The sequence below is a fragment of the Cyprinus carpio genome, chromosome A7, assembly GCF_018340385.1.
Source record: "Cyprinus carpio isolate SPL01 chromosome A7, ASM1834038v1, whole genome shotgun sequence".
Lineage (NCBI taxonomy): Eukaryota > Metazoa > Chordata > Actinopteri > Cypriniformes > Cyprinidae > Cyprinus > Cyprinus carpio.
In genome coordinates, this window is record NC_056578.1 from 7311912 (window position 1) to 7332284 (window position 20373).

The window sequence follows — 20373 nt, forward strand, 5'->3', positions numbered from 1 at the left end:
TCCATAGACATATGCGTGTATTTTTCAACTCTAAATGTATTGTTTTACTAGTATTTATGTGTATTTAAATGTCTGAAACTCTAAAATGGGAACAGATGTGGTTAATAATACTGCATAGTTGTGATAATATGACAAGAGCAGTGCACGTCTGTCTCTGGCTCAGCGGCAGCCAACGCAGTTTGAATTTGGCAGTTATGCGACGTCACCGAACGTTCTAAATCCCATATGTGGGACCATACGCCCAGGGGCACGGAAATAAGAATCCCATATGTGGGACCGTACCGCTCAAAAGGTTAACTCTTAGGATCTGTATTATCTTTAAGCAGCGCCGGCGCTGTGGTATTCGAGGGCCGTGCCCCCCTAGCGGTCATTGATGCCCCTCCTAAAGGGCCATGGCGTGGCCCAAAAAAAATATCCCTTTTAGTTATTATTTTAAATTCAATGTTCAAACTGTAACCTTAAATTAAATAAAATAAAAAGAATGGGGAAAATGCATAATTTTGGTTGGTCATGGCACGTTACTAGGCTTCGTTTGCTTATTGGTCGCCGAGTAAACTTGTTACATTTGATTTGCAGCACGCGTGCAAAATCCATTTCAAATTGAAGAACAGTTTGTCCGTCTATATTATAGACAGTTGTTAGCAGCTAATTTAAAAATAATTCTAAAAAAAAAAAAAAAAAAAAAAATGTAATTACGAAAATGGTTTAGACCTTCGCAGCCTCGTCAATCAGCAGACTTAGATACTCCGGCCACGACCACCAGTACCATGGTCTATGAGAGCCGAGCTGGCGCTTCTTCTGCAAATGCTAGCTCCGGGCAACCGCCAAAAGATTTAATACGCAGACATTTGTGTGATGATGTCCAACTCGTTTTATGAAGAAAAAAAACCTTAAGTTTTTAGAAACATCTATACGAAAAAACTTTGTCTGATGGGGACATTTTTTTGCCGGTTTTTCAAAGCTTCAAACTGATTCAGTGTTTTATTTTTGTCGTCGTAATTTGTTAATTATTTAAGTATAAAAAATATATATTGCTATTTATTGTAGGCCTATTTTATGTTTTTTATTTAGCCTATATTATATTTATATTATTATTTTCTGTCCTGTTCTGTTGTTTAGGCTATCTGTTCTGGGCCGGGTTTCCCGATAACGATGTAGCCTAGCCTATCTTAGCTCTTAAAAGCGCTCTCTACGTGCAAGGTTATAAACATTAGCCGCAATTCCTCGCGCGATTTCCCAAAAATGTAGGCTACTGAACTTGTAGAACGCGAGAATAGGCTACTACGTGCTACTTGAGTCGCTGTCCATTCGCAAAGTGCTGAACTAGGCTATACTAACCTTATATGGAATCGTATTCTGAACGTTTTAACTAACAATCGTCATCTGTTGTGTATTAGGAATCAAGACAGGTTAAAAAATAAAAATAAAAAATTATACAATGACATTCTTGTAATAATAAAAAACTCCATAGTGCGAACATTCAAATCAAACTTTAATAACCAAATAAATATAAAACAGCGCAACAGCCCCTCGCGCACAAACAAAAACCAAACCCAAAATAAAGCCCAGGCCTGGTCCTCTCTCGTCCTTCACTGTCGTTGCTCCTCTTTGTATCCTCCCAATCTCCTCCGTGGGACTCGAGACCGGTGAGTGGAGCAGGTGTCGCTCATTTCCCAATCACTCCACTGGCCCGCTCCGTTCCCACGGCTCTCGGCCCCGCCCCACTCGTCACAATTCTATATAGATAGATCATTGGAGCTAACATTCTATGCGAATGTCATTCTAATAGATCATTGGAGCTAACTGACTCCCGTATCCGGTCGGCAAAACAGCAAATTTCAGCGCTGTCTTCTGTTCCTCTTTTAGATAAAAACCCAAGTCTAAATCGTTCATTGTCATTCTATATAGGATTTAGGTCTGGATTTCCATGCTACTATGATGTTGCCAATACTCAAAAAATATTTATCAAACGACAGTGCCCCCCCGCCGATGATCCAATGCCCCTCCAGTAGATCTGCTCTGACGCCGACTCTGTCTTTAAGTCTACTTTTGTAAGATTGAGACCATTGCACCAGTTACACTGAGACATTTCAAATGATACTAGACATGAGTGTTAGTTCACTTGCATTGACATTTTCTTGTAATCATTTTGAGCAGATTGAGTAGAAGGAAGCATGGGTGAAGGGATTTAAAATGAAACAAATGGCCAGAAGGGAGGGAGGTCTCCTGCACCTCCACTCTGTGGGGTGTCTCGAAGATGCACGTGTATGTTTGTATTGTCTGTTTCTCAGGAGATCAAAGTATCTCAGGTTCTTTCATCCTACAGTCACCAAACTCAGTCCTGGAGGGCCGGACGTCCTGTGGAATTTAGCTTCAACTCTAATCAAACCAAGGGCGTAGGTTTCCTTTTGACATTGGTGGGAACATAACCCCGAGTACCCTTTACTCCCCCCGCACCAAACACCAAATAATTTTCGCTTTTCTAATAAACATTTGACCACAGTTTCATGTCACTGAAAGTATTCATTTACAGCTTATGTTTGCCAACATATTCATAACCCCTTAGTTTCTTTTTTTTTTTTTGTTAGTATGTTTAATAATTAAAGAATTTTTATTTTGAGAACCAACAACATCAGCATCAGTCTTTATCACGCATCACTTCACTTTAGTATTAAATCAACTTTCATGCGCATCTGACTGACATAAACCGCACGCTGTTTCAGTGTTGTTTTTGTTTTATGGATATTTCAGCTTACAATTTGATTTTAACATTCAGTTGAACAACTTAAATATTGTCCGCGGTGATGCTATTCCAAATCCTGATGCACCACAGAGTGCCACTTACATTTTTAACCATAAAGTCACATTTGTCCCAAATTATTGTTAATGTTCATCATGACTATCTTTAGGCTGGAAGATTGTGTATCTTTCCGCACAACCTTTTTCTGTCCGTATGTTTTATATAGGGAGCTAATAATAGCCATAGATTGCGCTTTCCCTTTGCTCTGTTTTGTTAAACACTGTACTTCAAACTAATCGATGCAACTTTAATTCCTGAAGTGAACTTCTATATCAGGTCGCGGCAACCTACGGCACGCGAGCAACAGGGAAAACTGCATACTGACGTACATTTTGACGTAATAACTTCTCAGTCACACAGCCTGTTCGGAGCTTTAAACACTATTAAATTGTAAGAATTAACTTGCGCTGGATGCGCGCGCGCGGCACATAGCTACTAGGCGCTTCAGATCAAAGCCTCAGCGGTCTAACAGCGCTCGTTAATGTCAAAATGACCGAGATGGCCAATCAAATCAAAGCAGGCGGGGTTTACTGTTCACAGAAACAGAACGCGAACCCTCAGAGAGCGAGGTAAGACGAAGCTGCAAATCATTTAATATTAGTCAACTTTTAACGATACGTTTACGACAGAAATGTTAAATGACCGACAGCTATATCCAGTGATGCAAACTACTAATTTTTTCCTCTCTCAAATATGGCCATTTTGAGAGGGGTGTAAATTGTCTGCGTCGCTCTACAAACAATGAAGCCGAGTTTACACATTGAACTCATGCCAGTCAGTGTTGCTCTTGAGTGAAGTCAGTTTTATTTTAGTGTTTTTAAAAATGTTTAAAAAGGTCCTTGAAATAATATTATAGAGGTAAGTGTAAACTAACTATATACATACACAAACATAAGACTAATTGGCAATGCTTTTAACAAACGAAAATACAGTTTTAAAGGAAATAACACTGAACATTTATAATATTTGATTTAGTGTACTTGTGTTAACAGAACTTATTTGAGAGATGGTTAGGCTTGAATCAAATGTACGGTGGTTCCTCCTCGTAGTCCATAGTGGCTCACTGTCATGTTCACATCCATATAATTTCCTAAAAATAAGTCATGTTAGCAATTAATGATTTGCAGGCCCACTCAAACTTAAGTTTAATACAGAAGTTGTTACTTTTCTGGTTCATAGTTCCATGCCAGTCCACTTCATGACTCATTACAAATGACATGGTCTGCATCAGATCAACCTCAAGAACAATGAATGTGTTGTTTACCTGCATAAACCAGCGACATTTTCTCTGGTTTCTTCCCATACCATTCACAGGCCTCCTCTAGTAAAACGGAGATTTTTTCCAGTGGGAACATGTCTACTTCCATGGTCTTTCCAGCACATTTTACCCTGAGGTTGATCTTGTCCACTTTTGCAATTTCATTAGGGTCAGTGAATGAGTTTGAGCAGTACGGTGGTGGGATGCGAGGATGATCTGAAATAAGAGCACAACAATGATTAAACAACATCAAGATCACAAAACTGGAGTTGATTTTATCCATTGGGAATTGATTGTATAGGGTTAGAGTTAAAAAGCAGGCGTTTCATACCAGAATGACCTGAATGGGTTTGTTCAGGACTGCTCCCCTCCTGGACCCCAGACACCAATATGTGAGGTTTTGTGATTGGGACATCATCTGAAAAGAGCAAATTAATGCTTTGTTAAAAGGCAAACTTGTTGTGGGTGTATTAAAATACACTGAATTGTGAACAATAAGACCATTAAGTAAATAGTCAGTTACAATTCCATGTTGACTAACTTCAATATTATGTTGCAGTTTCAGGATCTAAATCACAGTCATGACTGCAATAAATTATAGAATGATTTCATACCCTACCTTTCAAAATCAAAAGAACAGGTTTGATAATGGTTTCATTAAAATCGTAAAGTAAATATGGTTTCAGATAATGAGAACAAATTCAGTCAAGTGTCTCCACTGAGTGACGATGTACAAAACATCCACTAAACATAATGAGCTGAAGCTGGATGTTCCCCATACTTTTGTCTGAACTCTCTGATGGCTCCGTCTGATTCGCAGGTGATGAACTGCTGCCTGTCCACCAGAAGATTGAGCTGATCTTATCCACCTTCAAAGCACATTACCAATCAAAGGTCATTTCAAAGTAGTATTAATATTAATGAAAGTGTTCTAATCTACTCCAAGCTTTTCTAGATATGGACTTTTAAGGTAGTTAGCCAACTAAGTAAGTTGTTTTCATTGTTGGAGTTTTATTACATTTTTTATATCAAAAAGTGAGAAATTAAACTTTGTTATCAATCTGCATACGCAATGGACATCGGTTGTGGTCATCTTTGGTAGCTCCTTTGAAGGCATAATGAGTAAAACTTAGGGTAAAAAAAAAACACCTTAGGGTATTTTAAAAATGAGGATATTTTTGTAGTCATTATATACTTATTGATAACACTTTAGATTAGGGAACACCATTCAGTTTTAACTAGTTGCTTGTTAACGTGCAAATTACTAGTGTATTGGTTGTTTATTAGAGCTAATAAAGCCAAATAATGCCTTATTCTGCATGACCATATTTTAGATTCCTTAACCCTATCCAACATCTAAATGTAACTTATTACAACTGTACTCAAAAAAAAAAAAAAAAAAAAAAAAAAAAAAAAGGAACAAATTAGGAGTTTACTTGTAGTTAGTGAATGTGTTCCCTAATCTAAAGGGTTATCGTTTGCTACTTCAGTTATCACTTCAAGTAAGCTTTATTTTGTAAGTAAAAGGTAAAAAAAAAAAAAAAAAAAAAAAAGTAAAAAAAAAAAAAAAAAATAAAAGTTTTATTAGTTTGTTAATGTTTTTGTTTTTTTTATATCCTCTCAGCACTGTTTTACACACTTTGGCATAGTTAAACCCTGTACAAAGAATACTGCAAGTTTTCAAAATTAAATTGGAGTAACTTACCAGAGAGCTGGCATAGCTGTATATAGTGTCCATGTCTCTGCTATAGTGTCCACACTTTGGCTTGGCTCTCAATGATCACTGCTACGGACCTGCAGAATATTTATACCACACCCCATCTACTTTCACTTTCTCTTTGTGAAAGATTTTGTGCTATAGCAAACTTTCCCTTCGAAATAACCTTCTGCAGTACTGAAGACACTTCGGTCATCTCCGAATGCCATAAGTAAATCCCTAAACAAATGTATTGCATATGTCTAAAAAGAAGTCACTTGCAAGCATTTGTAGCTAGTTTATGCAAGCAGATTACACTTAAATGTCTTAAAACAGTGGCTCCTGATCCCAGAAAACTCCCAACACTACATGCTTTTGGTGTCTCTCTTATCGGACACACACATTTGAGGTCTTGGAGTCTTCACTAATGAGCTGACGAGTTGAATCAGGTGTGTTTGAATAGAGAGACATCTAAAATGTGTAGTGTTGGGGGTTCTCCAGGACCAGGATCGGGAACCACTGTTTTAAAAGAAATAGTTAACCCAATATGATGTATGCTCAGTCCTGGAGGGCCAGTGTCCTGCAGAGTTTAGCTGCAGCCCTAATTAAACACACCTAAACCAGCTAATCAAGGTCTTATTAGGTATACCTGAAACATCCAGACAGGTGTGTTGAGGCAAGTTAGAGCTAAACTCTGCAGGACACCGGTGACCCCTAACAATGCTACAACCAATCCTAAACCACACCCTAATATTAACCAATGAAATTAGCTGCGGGGCGGGATTTGTGCTGATTTCGAAATGTAAAAAAACACATTTGATTGGCCATTGTGTTCAAGAAATCAACACATATATCTGTGATTGGCTTCTTTGCTCAACTCTGCAATAACACATTGTAAATAGAAACCTTTGACGCTCTCAAAAACGCAAACATTTATGATTATGTTTAGGTTAAGAAGACTGTAAGTTCTTTATGAGTTTAGTTAGCTCTAAAAGGGGAGTCGTTTCAGAACTCATCCTATGCTTATTCTGAAGGAAGACCACGTTTGTGTCTGTAATATAGCCATCAAATCAGTGCAGGTGCATCTTCTCCGCTGCAGCATACCTTTGCTGTTTTAGAACGAGTTCTTAAAATGTGAATGCATTTAGCCCCATTTGAGACCAATTTGTAATGCTGCAGCAGGCTATGTGAGTTTTTCTACCATTTATTACTAACTGCGTGCCCGGCAAGCCCGGGGCAGCCGCGGATAGGTGTAGAGCGCTGACTAGCCAATAGGAACAAAGGAAATTCCAGGGAGGCGGGACCAGTAAAATACACATAATTATAGGTTCGAATCCAGCCTCGGCCACAAATAACACAAAATTAATACACTTTAAGTACGATTAACATATAATAAACGAACTTTGTGCACAAAGATCAAATAAATCTGCTAATAATTGCTCTTTTGTAAGATGTACAAAATGTGCAACAATCTTAATAAACATTTACATTATAATAGGGTATAGTTATCTTTAATATAGAAAATGTGAACGTGAATAATTAAAAAGAACATTTTGATCATGTTTTAGATCTTTATTTTTAAAGAGACAAAAGTAATATTCATATTCATTTCATATTATTTACAGTAAAATAATACTTATATAAAAATGATATATGTGATTTTTAAAGTATAGTAGTATAAAAGTTATTTTATAGTTTTTTTATTATGCATAAAATAATTATAAATTAAACAACAACAACAAATATAATAAAAATAAAGATGTGGAGTACACAGGGGAAAAAAACAAGAAAAATATGTTTTACATTCAATAATTATGTGTGTTTAATAGTAACAGTTATTAACATTTAGTGTTTACAAATCTGAGCAAGATAAAATATAAATGCAAGTCAATGTAATATCAATAAAACAATAATACAAATAATCAATTTTTAAATCAATTTAAAAACACACTAAAATACAGTGCAAACAAGGCCAATACTTCTGGTATTTTACTGAACAAATGGAAATAAATTAAAATTTAAATGTATACCACAACAATAATAAAATCTAAAGTTAGGAGAAAATCTTTTGAAGAAAGATTTTTAAAGAAGTCTCTTCCACTCACCAAGCCTGCATTTATTTGAATGATCTGAAGATCAGCATTTATCTGAAATAAAAAGCTTTCTTTACAATATACATTATACCATTTAAAAGCTTGGAGTCAGTATAATAATGTTTTCTGGGGGAAAAAATTACAAAAATTAATACTTTTATTTAACAAGGATTGTTTAAATTGATCCAAAGTGATGATAAAGATGAAATTGTTACAAAATATATATATATATATTTCAGATAATTGCTGTTCTTCTGAACTTTCTATTCATGAAAGAAACCTGAAAAGATTCTACTCAGCTGTTTTCAACATATAAACAACAACAATAATAATAATAATAATAATAATAATAAATGTTTCTTGAGCAGCAAATCAGAATGATTTCAAGATTCAATATTTTTTTATTTGTCACATACACAGTTATATAGCGCATATATAACCAGCAGTGAAATGTGAGTACTGTATTTCTGAAGGATCATGTGATACTGAAGACTGGCGCAATGATGCTGAAAATTCAGCTTTGATCACAGAAATACATTACATTTTAACAGATATTCAAATAGAAGAATATTTCAAAATTTTACTGTTTTTGCTGTACTTTGGATCAAATAAAGGCAGGCTTGGTGAACAGAAGAGACTTCTTTAAAAAACATTAAAAAAATCTTACTGATCAAAACCATTTGACTGGTAGAGTATTTTTAATTAAATAATTATTTACAGAGTTTAATAATAGCAGTTACTTACATTTAGTGTTTACAAATCTGAGCAAGAAACAATAACAATGCAAGTCAATAAAATTAATTTTAAAAAACCACGCTAAAATACAATGCAAACAAGGCCAGTACTTCTGGTATTTGAATGGAACAAATGGAAATAAATTTAAAAATCTACAATTGTTCAATTAAACAACAACAACAACAATAATAATAATAAAATCTAACGTTGTGGAGAACACAGAAAAAAAAGCACCTGTTTAAGAAGATCCTTGCTCCCACAGTGTGTTGCCAAGAGATGATCATGGGCAATGGTCCAACACAAAGACCCCTATTTTTATATATTTTATATATATTATATATATATATATATATATATATATATATAATATATATATATATATATATATTAGTAATAATACATTAATATGGCTATATGCAACAGTAGCATTGCATTTATTTATTTTTTTACAATTTTAAATGAACTGTTTAACATTTGAATATATTTTCTAATTAATGTAATTTATTTCTGTGATGCAAAGCTGAATTTTCAGCATTATTACTCCAGTCTTCAGGATCACATGACCCTTCAGAAATCAGTCTAATGTGCTTTCAACATTGTAGTGGCATTGACAATATCAACATTTATTATAATAAGAAATGTTTCTTGTGCATATAATCACATAAATGATTTCTAAAGGATCATATGACACACTGAAGACTGGAGCATAATGATGCTGGACATTTAACATAGGAAACAGTTATTTTAAATTGTACCACACTGTAAATGTTGAAAAAAAAATATATATATATATATATATATATATATATATATATATATATATATATATATATATATATATATATATATATATATATATACACACAAGCACATTTTTATAGAACAGCACACATGGTTAAATTAACTGGAGAATTATTAACTACACATTACATGTTATTAACCTGATTTGATTGTGTTCAACATGATATAGCAAGACATCTATGAACATTCAACTTTACAAAGAAAGATATTACAATAAAACACAGCAGTTGCATTATCTGTAAAGAATTTGGTTTACTGTGTGGTTTACTGCTGAACACACAGTAAATTCATAAAGTAAGCTCTGTTAGGTCTATCTTTTTATTTATTTTGTGTACAGTATTTGCACTAAAGACTTGAAAATCACATACCATTTAAAAAAATTGCTATAATTAATCATATAAACATGATTATATAATAATATAATAATTCATTGTAACTTTTTTTTCTTTTTTCTCAAAAAGAAGCATAGAATTCACTTTACCTGCTTGATGAGAGTATCACGCTAATCTCTGAGGTAAAAAAAAAAAAACCTTCCTTGAGGTAACAAATCAGTTACGTAATAGTTAATAAAGCCGAAGGTAGTTTATCAGCTTTTGTTGTCACAAAACAATTTACTTAATTTTTTCACTGTGTAGATTATACAGGCTAGTTTACTTTTAATATGTACCACAGAAAGACTGGTGTACTTTGTGTAGTTAAGGGGTGTCATAACAGCTGGTTCAAGAGTAAAAAATAGCTGCAAGACATTTATTTTGACCGTAATCCACGCACCAGAGCTGAATGTGGATGCGGGCACCCTATGATTTGCATGCACCTCCAAGGGGAGAAGTTCATCAGCTTTGGTTAAAACTAAAAGCCTTAAACTTAAAGAAACCACCGAAATTTTCGTACGTTTGCTCTCTCCACTTCGTTGATGGCAGACCCACGGAAAATCATCCATTCCCCGAGAAACGATGCTCCAGTGGAGACTCCGAAGAACGTCTCGTCAGGATATATCCAGGTATGTTACAGCTTCTTAAGTTAGGTGCTATAACAAAAGACATTGTTTAAACTATTTCTTTATCGATGACACTCCTATTGGGCATGAATAATATTTAGTGCTAAGATGAAGTTGTTGATAACAGAAGAAAACTGTTACAAAAAAGCGCATAGAGGGATAGCTGAAATTACAATTCTGTCATTTACTTACTCTCGAGTTGTTGCAAACCTATGTTAATTTCTTTTTGCTGCTGAACACAAAGCAAGATGTTTCGAAGAATGTTAGTAACCAAGCAAATCTTGGGTCCCATTCATTTCCATAGTAAGAAGAAATAATACTATGGAAGTGAATAGGATTCAAGAATAGTTTGTATATTAACATTATTCCAAATATACTCCTGTGTGTTCAGTAGAACAAAGAAATGTATACAGGTTTAGAACAAGTCGATGTTGAGTAAATGATGAAATAAAAGTACCACTGTACTGGGACTGGAACACCATGGTGCCATGTACAAAATACTTTTGCTACTCTTTGTAAATGGGGATGGAGAATTTATCATTTTCTCCTGAGCATCTGACTGACTTCAGTGTTGTGTTTTGCAGATGATGAGCAAGATGACCATGAGACGGCACAAACGGAGCCACTGCAGCTGCCCCTTCAGAACAGTGATGCCTGAAGTCCAGGCATCGACAGACCACACTTATGCCTCAGGGGATAAAATAATGTTACACAGTTGCACAGTGAAGATCCCTTAGCCCTTGCCATTCTCAAGAATGACACTAGCTCTTTTTTGTAACACTGTTAAATTCCACACTTCCAATTTTAAGATGCACATAATGGATCAAATTCTGATGACCACGATGAAGCTGAAGTTGAATTTAATTCAAGGAGATCTTGCTGAATGCTTTGAGGAGGAGCATGAGTCTACATTCCATGACATTTTATATGAAATCTAGAATGGTGTAGTAATGCTGGATACATTGTGTAGTGTTTTGGAATTATTCAGTGTTACCGTTAAATATACTGTTTTTACACAAATATTTTTTTAAATATCTTATATTACTTTTTTCTCCTTATATGTGCACACACAAACACACAATTAAAATGTCAAGGTGCAGTTTATTTAGATTTTTCCCCCCACTGAAAAAGATACGGTTTAGCAATGCTAGGTAAATAAAGGTCAATTTGTCATTTTTTTCAAAATTCATAGAACAAATGGAAACCATTCTGAATAGTACTGTAAAATGATTAATTGCATCCAGAATAAAAAGTTCTATAAATAAATACATACATAAAAAGTACACGCATATATTTTAGTTACGATTTTTATTTTAGATGCAATTCTGCATTGCCTAATTCTACACTATATAGTAATCAGTTTACGGAGAAGGACAAAATAATAATAATAATAATTACTACTTTAAAACAATAATTATTTTCACAGATTAAAGAGACTAAAGGAGACATTAATCATTTACCAGTTACCTAAATCCTCAATGCAATCACATATCTACAGGGATTCGCTCTCTGGTTTATGCACCAGCACTCGGTCGACTTCTCCGGTGTGCAGGTAATGTTACTGCTATATGCCTCAATGCTTTTTATATTCCGCATCGAAGACCCGTCTACTCCAAGAGACAAAACGAAATATTTAAAAAGTTATTGCAGGCCACTTCTTCATTTCACCCTCCCACTGTGTCATACACCGCAGGTGTGGTAAATATTTACCATCACGGGGTCTAATAGTGTTCTGTGTGCGCGACCACCATATCGCTCCTACGCTCCTTACCTACCGGCTAGCGAAACGGAAGTTTAACACATTATAAGGAAGTACGTCATCGTACCTACTTCCGCGTTGCAAAATAAGGCGGATAAAGCATAAAATGCTGTGACGTCACACGCGTACTCGACATCGTCTCTGTGGCGCAATCGGTTAGCGCGTTCGGCTGTTAACCGAAAGGTTGGTGGTTCGAGCCCACCCAGGGACGAATATCTTTATGCTTTATACGACTGCCACCCAGCGGTGTGAACCAACTCAGACACTAACGGCCTCATGCTTTATAACGCTGCCATTTAGTGGCCATTAAATCTTATATTGGCTCAAGAACACACACACACATATACACTTGCATTTAATATGGTTATTTGTTATTCTGCTCTGCTAAATCAGTGTTATTTATTAGCTGTAGGTACTCTTGAAATCTACTTTTCAAATACAATCTACTGCTGTAAACTACCAATGAAATTAATCACATTAGTTTTTTTTTAAATCATTTTTTTATTCTTAAAAATCCAAAGAAAGAGTAAAATAACAGTTGCCAACATGTACGTTTGCTGTAAAACAAACATTTTCTCTCGTGCATTCTTTTTACATTTAAAAATAAAATAATAAATTATATGATCTGTGGGTTTATTAACATCACTTACCCTGATAAAAATGCCGTTATTATAGAATAATTTTAAAGAAATGAAAAAGCTGATTTCGTGTCTGATTTGGTTCACACCGCTGGGGGGCAGTCGTATAAAGCATAAAGATATTCGTCCCTGGGTGGGCTCGAACCACCAACCTTTCGGTTAACAGCCGAACGCGCTAACCGATTGCGCCACAGAGACGAGGCTGCGACAGCGCTCAGAACCGAAGCCGTTCATGTGAGGGTACGGTGATACACACACACTGAGAAGAAACGGGTGTTAGTAACACATGTGACCATAAACCCATTATTATTAAGAAACGGTCACGGTATGCGTCTTAAATTTATTTAGCGTGTTCTATCGTTTATGGTGATTTTGAAGAATGTCCACTAGATGGCAGTGCAGTCTAACACAGTGGATGAGTGAGTCAGAGTTTGACGGCAAAGTTTAATGTTGGCTTAACAAAGCCCTCTCTGAGAGTTTAAAATAACTTTTTAAAGTTTCAAGTTTGAAGACTTTACTTGGAGAAGTCAGACAGGCCAATAAAAACTCGGTCAGACCACATTAAACTACTTCAAACCCCATTAGACCTCTTCAAACCGCTAAACCACAAATAAGCCACCGAGTCCGCCGCTGGGATTGCTAGGGCGTTGTTAACAAGTAGCCGGTGTGACATGTTCTCAGGGTTTGTTAGCATGCTTTAACATATTTTAATACGTTAAAGGCAGGGTAAGCGATATATACATACACACACTGGATGCGGCGCGACAAATCCCTGACAGAAAAATGCTGCTGCAATATATTTGTGACGTATTGACAAATTTCAAATGATTTTCAACGGTCGCTTTGTCGAGTCCAGTGTAGACAGACTTTAGCGGCTGATGTAAACACGGTGCTACTCACATATTGAGAAGAAACAAAGCTACCTCAGCGTCCGTCTTTTGTTTTTTATCCGCCATCTCTATCTTTCTGTCACTCATCTCGGCTAATGTCCGTCCTGTAGACTGAACGCTCTCTCCTGCACATCATGAGTAGACACGCCCCTTTCTGCTGATTGGCTACAAGTGTTTGTTTTCCCGCTCGGCCCGACACTTCTCCTTCTTTTTTGACGTTTAATGGTGGCTGGCAAACCAGAAACAGAAAAAAAAAGTTTTTACCTTCCTGTATTTTTACCTTTCTATATTTTCTTATATTACTTTGTTGCTTTCAAAAACAAAACAAAAAAACAAGCGCTTCATATCCTTTGAAAGAACTGTTAAGTATATTCTGCACAGTTAAAGAATTTACGCCAACAGAAATAATTATTACTAATTTTTTTTAATTTAATTAATTCCCTTTCATGTGCCATACAATTGATTATTACATGCTCTACAGTTTCTGGAAGTCCACATTTATTGCACTGACCAGAACCATGTTTCCTTATCATTTGAAGTGATTTGTTGAGGGCAGAATGACCAATTCTCAGACGAGAAATTACTGTATCTTCCTTTCTGTTGCCGTAACTAATTCTAATTAAACTAACTTGTTTTTGCATTCGGCCCAATTCATCGCTTACCCCGCCTTTAAACAGCTGAGTGTTACATATTTTATCATTTGACGCATGTTTCTATCCTGTTTTAGCACATTGCTAGCATGTTTTAACATGATGTTAACATGTTAAACACATTTTTAGCATGTGATAAGCAACATGAAAAGCAGGTTCCTAGTTGTGAACAGGTTGTGTCTGATAAATAACTGCTTGCTTTTCTACTGAAAGATTCCTGTTTGTGAAGTAACTCCTCAATATTTCACAAAATATTGTTACTTTTTGCTTTTAAATGTATTTTTGTGCCATAAATAATGCTAAATGAATATACGTTTCACTGTAGAACATACAGATCTTTTACTTAAGAGCAAACAAAAATCATTTTAAGAGGAGTGTTAGATAAGAGACCACTTACTGCTTTGTGAACTACGAAATTATTTTTTATTCAAATTAGCCTGTCGCTGACTGTAATAAAACCACACACACAAACAATATTCACACATATGCAAAGGATAATTACAAGAGAACACACTGTAAATCTACTTTCCTCTCATTTTCTCAAGCCACTGCTCTTTGGACAGCGTTTCCGTGGCACAGAAGATGGTGCCTCTAAATTGACTGTGTCCAGTCGCGGCCATCCTGAACGCACTGCACTTCTTGCAGGTGTTGGCTTCTACCTTCCTGTTGTAGGTGTCCGAGGCAGCGGCAGGACGCTGGGAGCCAGGTCTGCTCAAAGGTGGGACGATGTTAGGAGGTGAGGGGATGAACAAAGGCATGGCCGGGGTTGGAGGAACAAGGTGTTGTGGAATTGCAACCACAGTGAGGGTCCCCAAAGGCTTCCCAGGGAGAAGCTGGAAGACAGGCTGGGTTTGAGCTGCTAGCTTGGGTCGGGAAGCTGAAAATTTGGTCATATCTACTGGCGGCCTCTTCGGCGTAGCTTGTTTTTCTGCGGCAACATGGGTTTGATTACGCCACTGCATCAGACTGCTCTGACTCACATCCAGCAGCCGCAGGTTAGCATTAGCCAGGATCAGCTGGCGTATCTTACAGTAATCCTGTAAAATCAGGGACCATACCGTCTCCTCTTTGCCCGGGCCCCTGTAGATCTTACAAAAGCTGAGTAAAATGGCATCCCTCAGGGTGCAGTGCTCAGACCGCTGCAGAGGTGAAGCTGTTGAGCTCTTCTGCTGTTTCTTGAGCTCAGACAGGTTGTGCCACAGCTCCACAATGTCACTGACCTAAACAGTTATGTATGATAACATATTTTAGCATGATTTAACACGTGTCACTACCATGTTTCTATCAAGTAGCATGTTGATACTATGTTTTTTAGCCATTACCAGCATGCTTCTAGTAACACATTGCTAGCATGTTTTAAAAGGTCACTAACTTGTTTCTATCATGTTTTAGACAGCTGATAGCAGCTGTGGTGTGGATGGGTGACATAACATCTCATCTGATGCATAAAAAGATCAGGCCCACACAATCTACATGTTTTTTTTTTCTTTTTCTTTTACTGTTTTTAAATCCACTTCACAGGGCAAAATGAAAGTTGTTTCACATGATGTACAATACATAGAATGGGGTATACAACAGTTTGGACCAGGGTTATTTTTGTAAACTAAAACTAAAACATGTCTGTTACTTAAAATATAATTAACCTTAAATGAAGTAAGTAAAATATAAAAAATCTCAGCGTCCGATCTCTCAGCATGCAGACAACACGCATGTCACATGCATACCTATGTGTGTGAATGATTTGTTTAGACCATGCCAAAAAAAATAATAATAATTGATTACACATTTTTTTTCTCAAAAACATCATAAGTTTATCACAGAGAGCTTTGGTGGCAATGGTTCTATTATCTACTTGGGGTTACGATGCTTTTGGGAAATGCAGCCCTGCATTATATTTGCTGAATGAAATTTAGAACTTGTTTCTGATTAATTTCAGGGTGCTGAGTCCAAAAATAGTGCCTGTTTTGCTCTAGCATGTAACACTTTCTCACAAAATATGATGCATTTTGTAGCATTTTTGCTTTCGGTAACCATTTGTAAGGTGAAGAAGTCTCATATTCTTCCTTAATCAGCAATTCTCAGCTGATTTTCTCTTGTATGACATTACTTTATATCTAATCCTGATTTCAAGTTAGAATTATGGCCAGTGACAGAAGAAAATGAAGAAGAAAAAGAAAAAAGCTTATTTTGTAAAGTTCCTTAGCATTAAGTTTTTGAACATCCTCGTAAGTTAAATGATTCATTTCTACAAATCTTTTGGAACAATCGAAAGTTTGGGGTCAGTAATTTTTTTCTTTCTTTTTTTTTTTGAAAGAATTTAATAATTTTATTCAACAAGGATGTGTTAAAATGTTAAAAAGTGATTCTTGTTAGAGAAGATTTCTATTTTGAATAAATGCTTTATTTATTTTTTTAATTTTTATTCATCAAAGAATCTTGCAAAAAGTATCGCAATTTCCAAAAAAAAAATTAAGCAGCACAACTATTTCCAACATTGATAATAAATCAGCATATTAGAATGATTTCTGAAGGATCACGTGACACTAAAGACTGGAGTAATGATGCTGAAAATTCAGCTTTGCATCACGGGAATAAATTACATCTTAAAATATATTCAAATAGTAAACAGTTGTTTTAAATTGTAATAAAATTTCACAATATTACTGTTTTTACTGTATTTTTGATCAAATAAATGCAGCCTTGATGAGCAGAACAGACTTCTTTAAAAAAAAAAAAAATCTTACTGATCCCAAACTTTTGACAGAAAATCTTTATTCTTATTTGCATGAAACAGTATGTGATGTAAAGTTTTATTGATATTTTTGAACTCAGCATCATTAAACTAGGTAATTTTAGGCCTTTTTTGCATCAGATTTTTTTCTTCAAGATGCATGGCTGTGTTATTATATCAGTCATGATGTTAGATTGTAACTCACTACTCTGTCAAAACCAGTCGGAACAACTGACGGCAAGGTAAGTCCAGCTGGTTCAGTACAGTCTGGCTGCTGGACAGGTAGTTTAGCTGGCATGAAGTACACTGGAGCGTCTCCGTCATCATAAGATAGTAGCTGTCAATGTCCAGGACCTTTCACACTCTCTTGTGGACATCGTGGTGAATGAGCTGTTTGCCGCAGACTGGACAAAGCACCTTGACCTTCCACAAGTGGTTGGTCATCCATACCAGAAGGCTGTGATTGAGGAAATGCTCTGGAGATGGAGCCTGGATGGAGATCAGGGGTGGGACCGGCGGATTGTACCACATTTCCACATCTGGATGAAGTTTGTCGCCGTGAAAGAGCTCTGTTGCGATCCACCTCTGATCTTCTGACGGGATTGTTTCTGTCATCTCATCTGGAAGCCAAAACTGAACCAGACCAGGATCATGAGCGGAGTCCGAATCAGCTGCAGGAGGGGCAGCATCATCATCTTCATCCTTAGAGAAACGCAACAGAAGACTGGAAGTTTAAGGATGACCATTCAATTATTTATCTGACTCTTTTTCTTATGTTTTTGAAAGAGTCTCTTCTGCCCACCAAGGCTGCATTTATTTGATCAAAATGACAGTAAAACAGTTACATATTATTACAATTTAAAATAACTATTTTTATTGTAAATATAATGTAAAATGTAATTTTTTTCCTGTGATCAAAGGTGAATTTTCAGCATCATTACTCCAGTCTTCAGTGTCACACATCAGCGTTGACTGCCACAAATAGATTCACACAGATTTATAAACGATCCTAAAGATGAATGTTGTGTTCTCAAAAGCAGATTAGAAGCTAGCATTTACAGTGAATCGGAACTGAAAACACAGTACTGATGCAGCAGACATGTAGCGTGTCAGACTATAGCCTACATTTTGTATAATTACATCACAACCGTTGCCACCACAAAAAGAGTGTAAGTCTGTGGGAAACAATCTAACCCCATGTTCATGTTTTAAGATGTGTGTCTAACATACCCGGTGCGAATGGAATCCACATAAGCAGTTCACCGATGGCTGTCCAGGAATCTGCATCGGGCATTTCTTTATCTATAATAATAGAATACATTTATGTTCAGTTCAGTGGCCAGCAACCGTTGGGTCAAACCCACACACAATGTAAATAGCTGGGGTTGTATTGTACCTCTCAAATCATAGAAAAAAAATATCTAAATACATTAATTCGTTCAATTATTAAATATATTTTATTAATAACACACAACACATTTTTGACAGCTGTAGAAATTATATTTTTGCAAAAAGAAAAAGCATATTTTAGCACCATTGTGGCATTTTTTTTGTTTTAAAATGAACTTGAAGTGGTTTTACTAACCACTGACTAGCCATTCAACATTACAGTATAATTGAGAGCTATCAATTTGAACATTTATTAGACTTTAAAAAATAACTTCTAATTTAAGTGAACTTAAAACAATCTTCACATAAACCCATTATAATAAAAGTCATATTTGCCTGTGCCCTTCAGTAGGAAATATACAGAAATAGAATAAAGTTATCAAACACCAAATTCTAAATGAAATATAGATGAATCCTTAAAGCTACAGAAGTGATTGATCTCCTCTTTTTTCTTTTGTTCTTTGATGAACAGCATCACAGCAGCTGGTTATGAGGTTATTTTGGCTGCTTTAAGAGCTGGCTGCTGAACATGACGCGGATCTGACGCGCATCATAGTTTCTCATAACTCTTTACCTTTTCTGACTCACTTCAGCTCTTAAGGTCTCTATAATGAGCTGAGGAGTTGAATCATGTGTGTTAGATGAGGGAGACAGTGCTGCTGCTCCAGGACAGTTTTAAAAACCACTGCATTTCTGAGACATGCTCTTAAATGGGACTCATTTATTACATATGCTTGAAAGCACAGTTTTTGAGATAGTGTGCAGTTGAAGAGCACGTGCTACAAGCACAGTTTAACAGCTGACAGGTCAAGAAAAGTGTTTTTTTCTTACATATGGCCTGACAACATCTCATCAGACAGCAGTTCACTCTTGTTCTTCTGAAGCTCCTCGTCACCTGTACCTTTTTCGTGCTCGTTTGACTCGTGTCTGGTGCAGAGGTGAAATGTCTAATAAGTCTCCCATTGATGTCGTTGTAAAGACATACTGCAACTAAATAAACGCAGTTCTTGTCAAGAAAAGAGACAGAAGCAGCAGTTGTGAGTGGGGTGACCGACTCTAGCTCCGCCCATGCATTAATTGCATTAAATATTTTTTAACGCGTTGGACTAAAAAAATTAATCGCATGCATTAACGCTCTAATTTTGACAGCACTAATTTTTATCAATTCACCTCATTTTAGGAAACCCTAGTGGAGACTAACAATAGCACTTTACAACTGAAATAATGTACCATTATTTTGTTCGTATTGTAGTAAAATGGGACTTTTCTGCATTACTATGGGCTACTAACAATTGGGGTATGGGGTTTAAATTATGTCAAAATACAAAAATACAAAAAAAAAAAATCTTAATGGTTAATGTGACCTGCCATTTCTTGACTGTTCCTGTGAGACTGACCCTTATAGATTATGGCTTCATGCCCGAGTCCATACACACCTGCTGAAAGAGGTCATACCATTTCCTCTGACGGGGAGCAGGTCTGTTTCCAGCATCAGAAGGCCAATTCCCTGAGGATGCAAACAGCTGCAGGCGGGACATCCATGCCTCGTCTCTCATAGCCTTATGGGACTTTGATTTGGGCATAATCTGAAAACAAACATGAATATGAATAAATTAATTTCATTAGAAACCTGATGCACAAGGCATTTGTTTTCATATTTTTTATTATGTTCAAACCCCAATGAAATGGGACAGGGGGTGTCTAGAAAAAGCTGAAACATACTAGACTTAAAATAAATACACTGCAAACCATTTGTTTCTCCCATTTTGATTTGAACCTTTTGGAACTACTCATTTCCTCTCGTTATTACAGAAGGGTGGGTGGATAAAATAGTCATAGGCATAATAACCTTGCAACCCCTGTGTGTCCTGCTTTGATACTTCAACGAGCTTTTCATTGCTTACAAGCTCAGCTCAACTAGAAAAAACTAAATCTA

At 36.1% G+C, this 20373-nt stretch overlaps 1 protein-coding gene and 2 non-coding genes across 5 annotated transcripts; 1 reads left to right on the forward strand and 2 right to left on the reverse strand.

Annotated features, from left to right (window-relative positions):
• Nucleotides 1-12276: 12276 nt before the first annotated feature.
• Nucleotides 12277-12350, forward strand: trnan-guu. The gene has a single exon. It is a non-coding gene; the product is annotated as a tRNA-Asn (tRNA).
• Nucleotides 12351-12901: 551 nt separating this feature from the next.
• trnan-guu lies at nt 12902-12975 on the reverse strand. The gene has a single exon. It is a non-coding gene; the product is annotated as a tRNA-Asn (tRNA).
• A 1785-nt stretch (nt 12976-14760) lies between these two features.
• On the reverse strand, nt 14761-20045 carry LOC109098184. Of its 3 annotated transcripts, none has more exons than XM_019111794.2 (3): nt 19874-20045; nt 18279-18350; nt 14761-15537 (listed from the first exon to the last, which is right to left on the reverse strand). In XM_019111794.2, exons 1-3 carry the CDS (start codon nt 20018-20020, stop codon nt 14839-14841), a joined length of 918 nt encoding a protein of 305 aa, XP_018967339.2. In that variant the 5' UTR covers nt 20021-20045; the 3' UTR covers nt 14761-14838. The 3 variants fall into 3 exon arrangements, with proteins under 3 accessions (XP_018967339.2, XP_042615385.1, XP_018967340.2); XM_042759451.1 differs by having other exon boundaries at nt 19893-20017; XM_019111795.2 differs by lacking the exon at nt 14761-15537 and adding an exon at nt 16996-17750.
• Nucleotides 20046-20373: the final 328 nt, after the last annotated feature.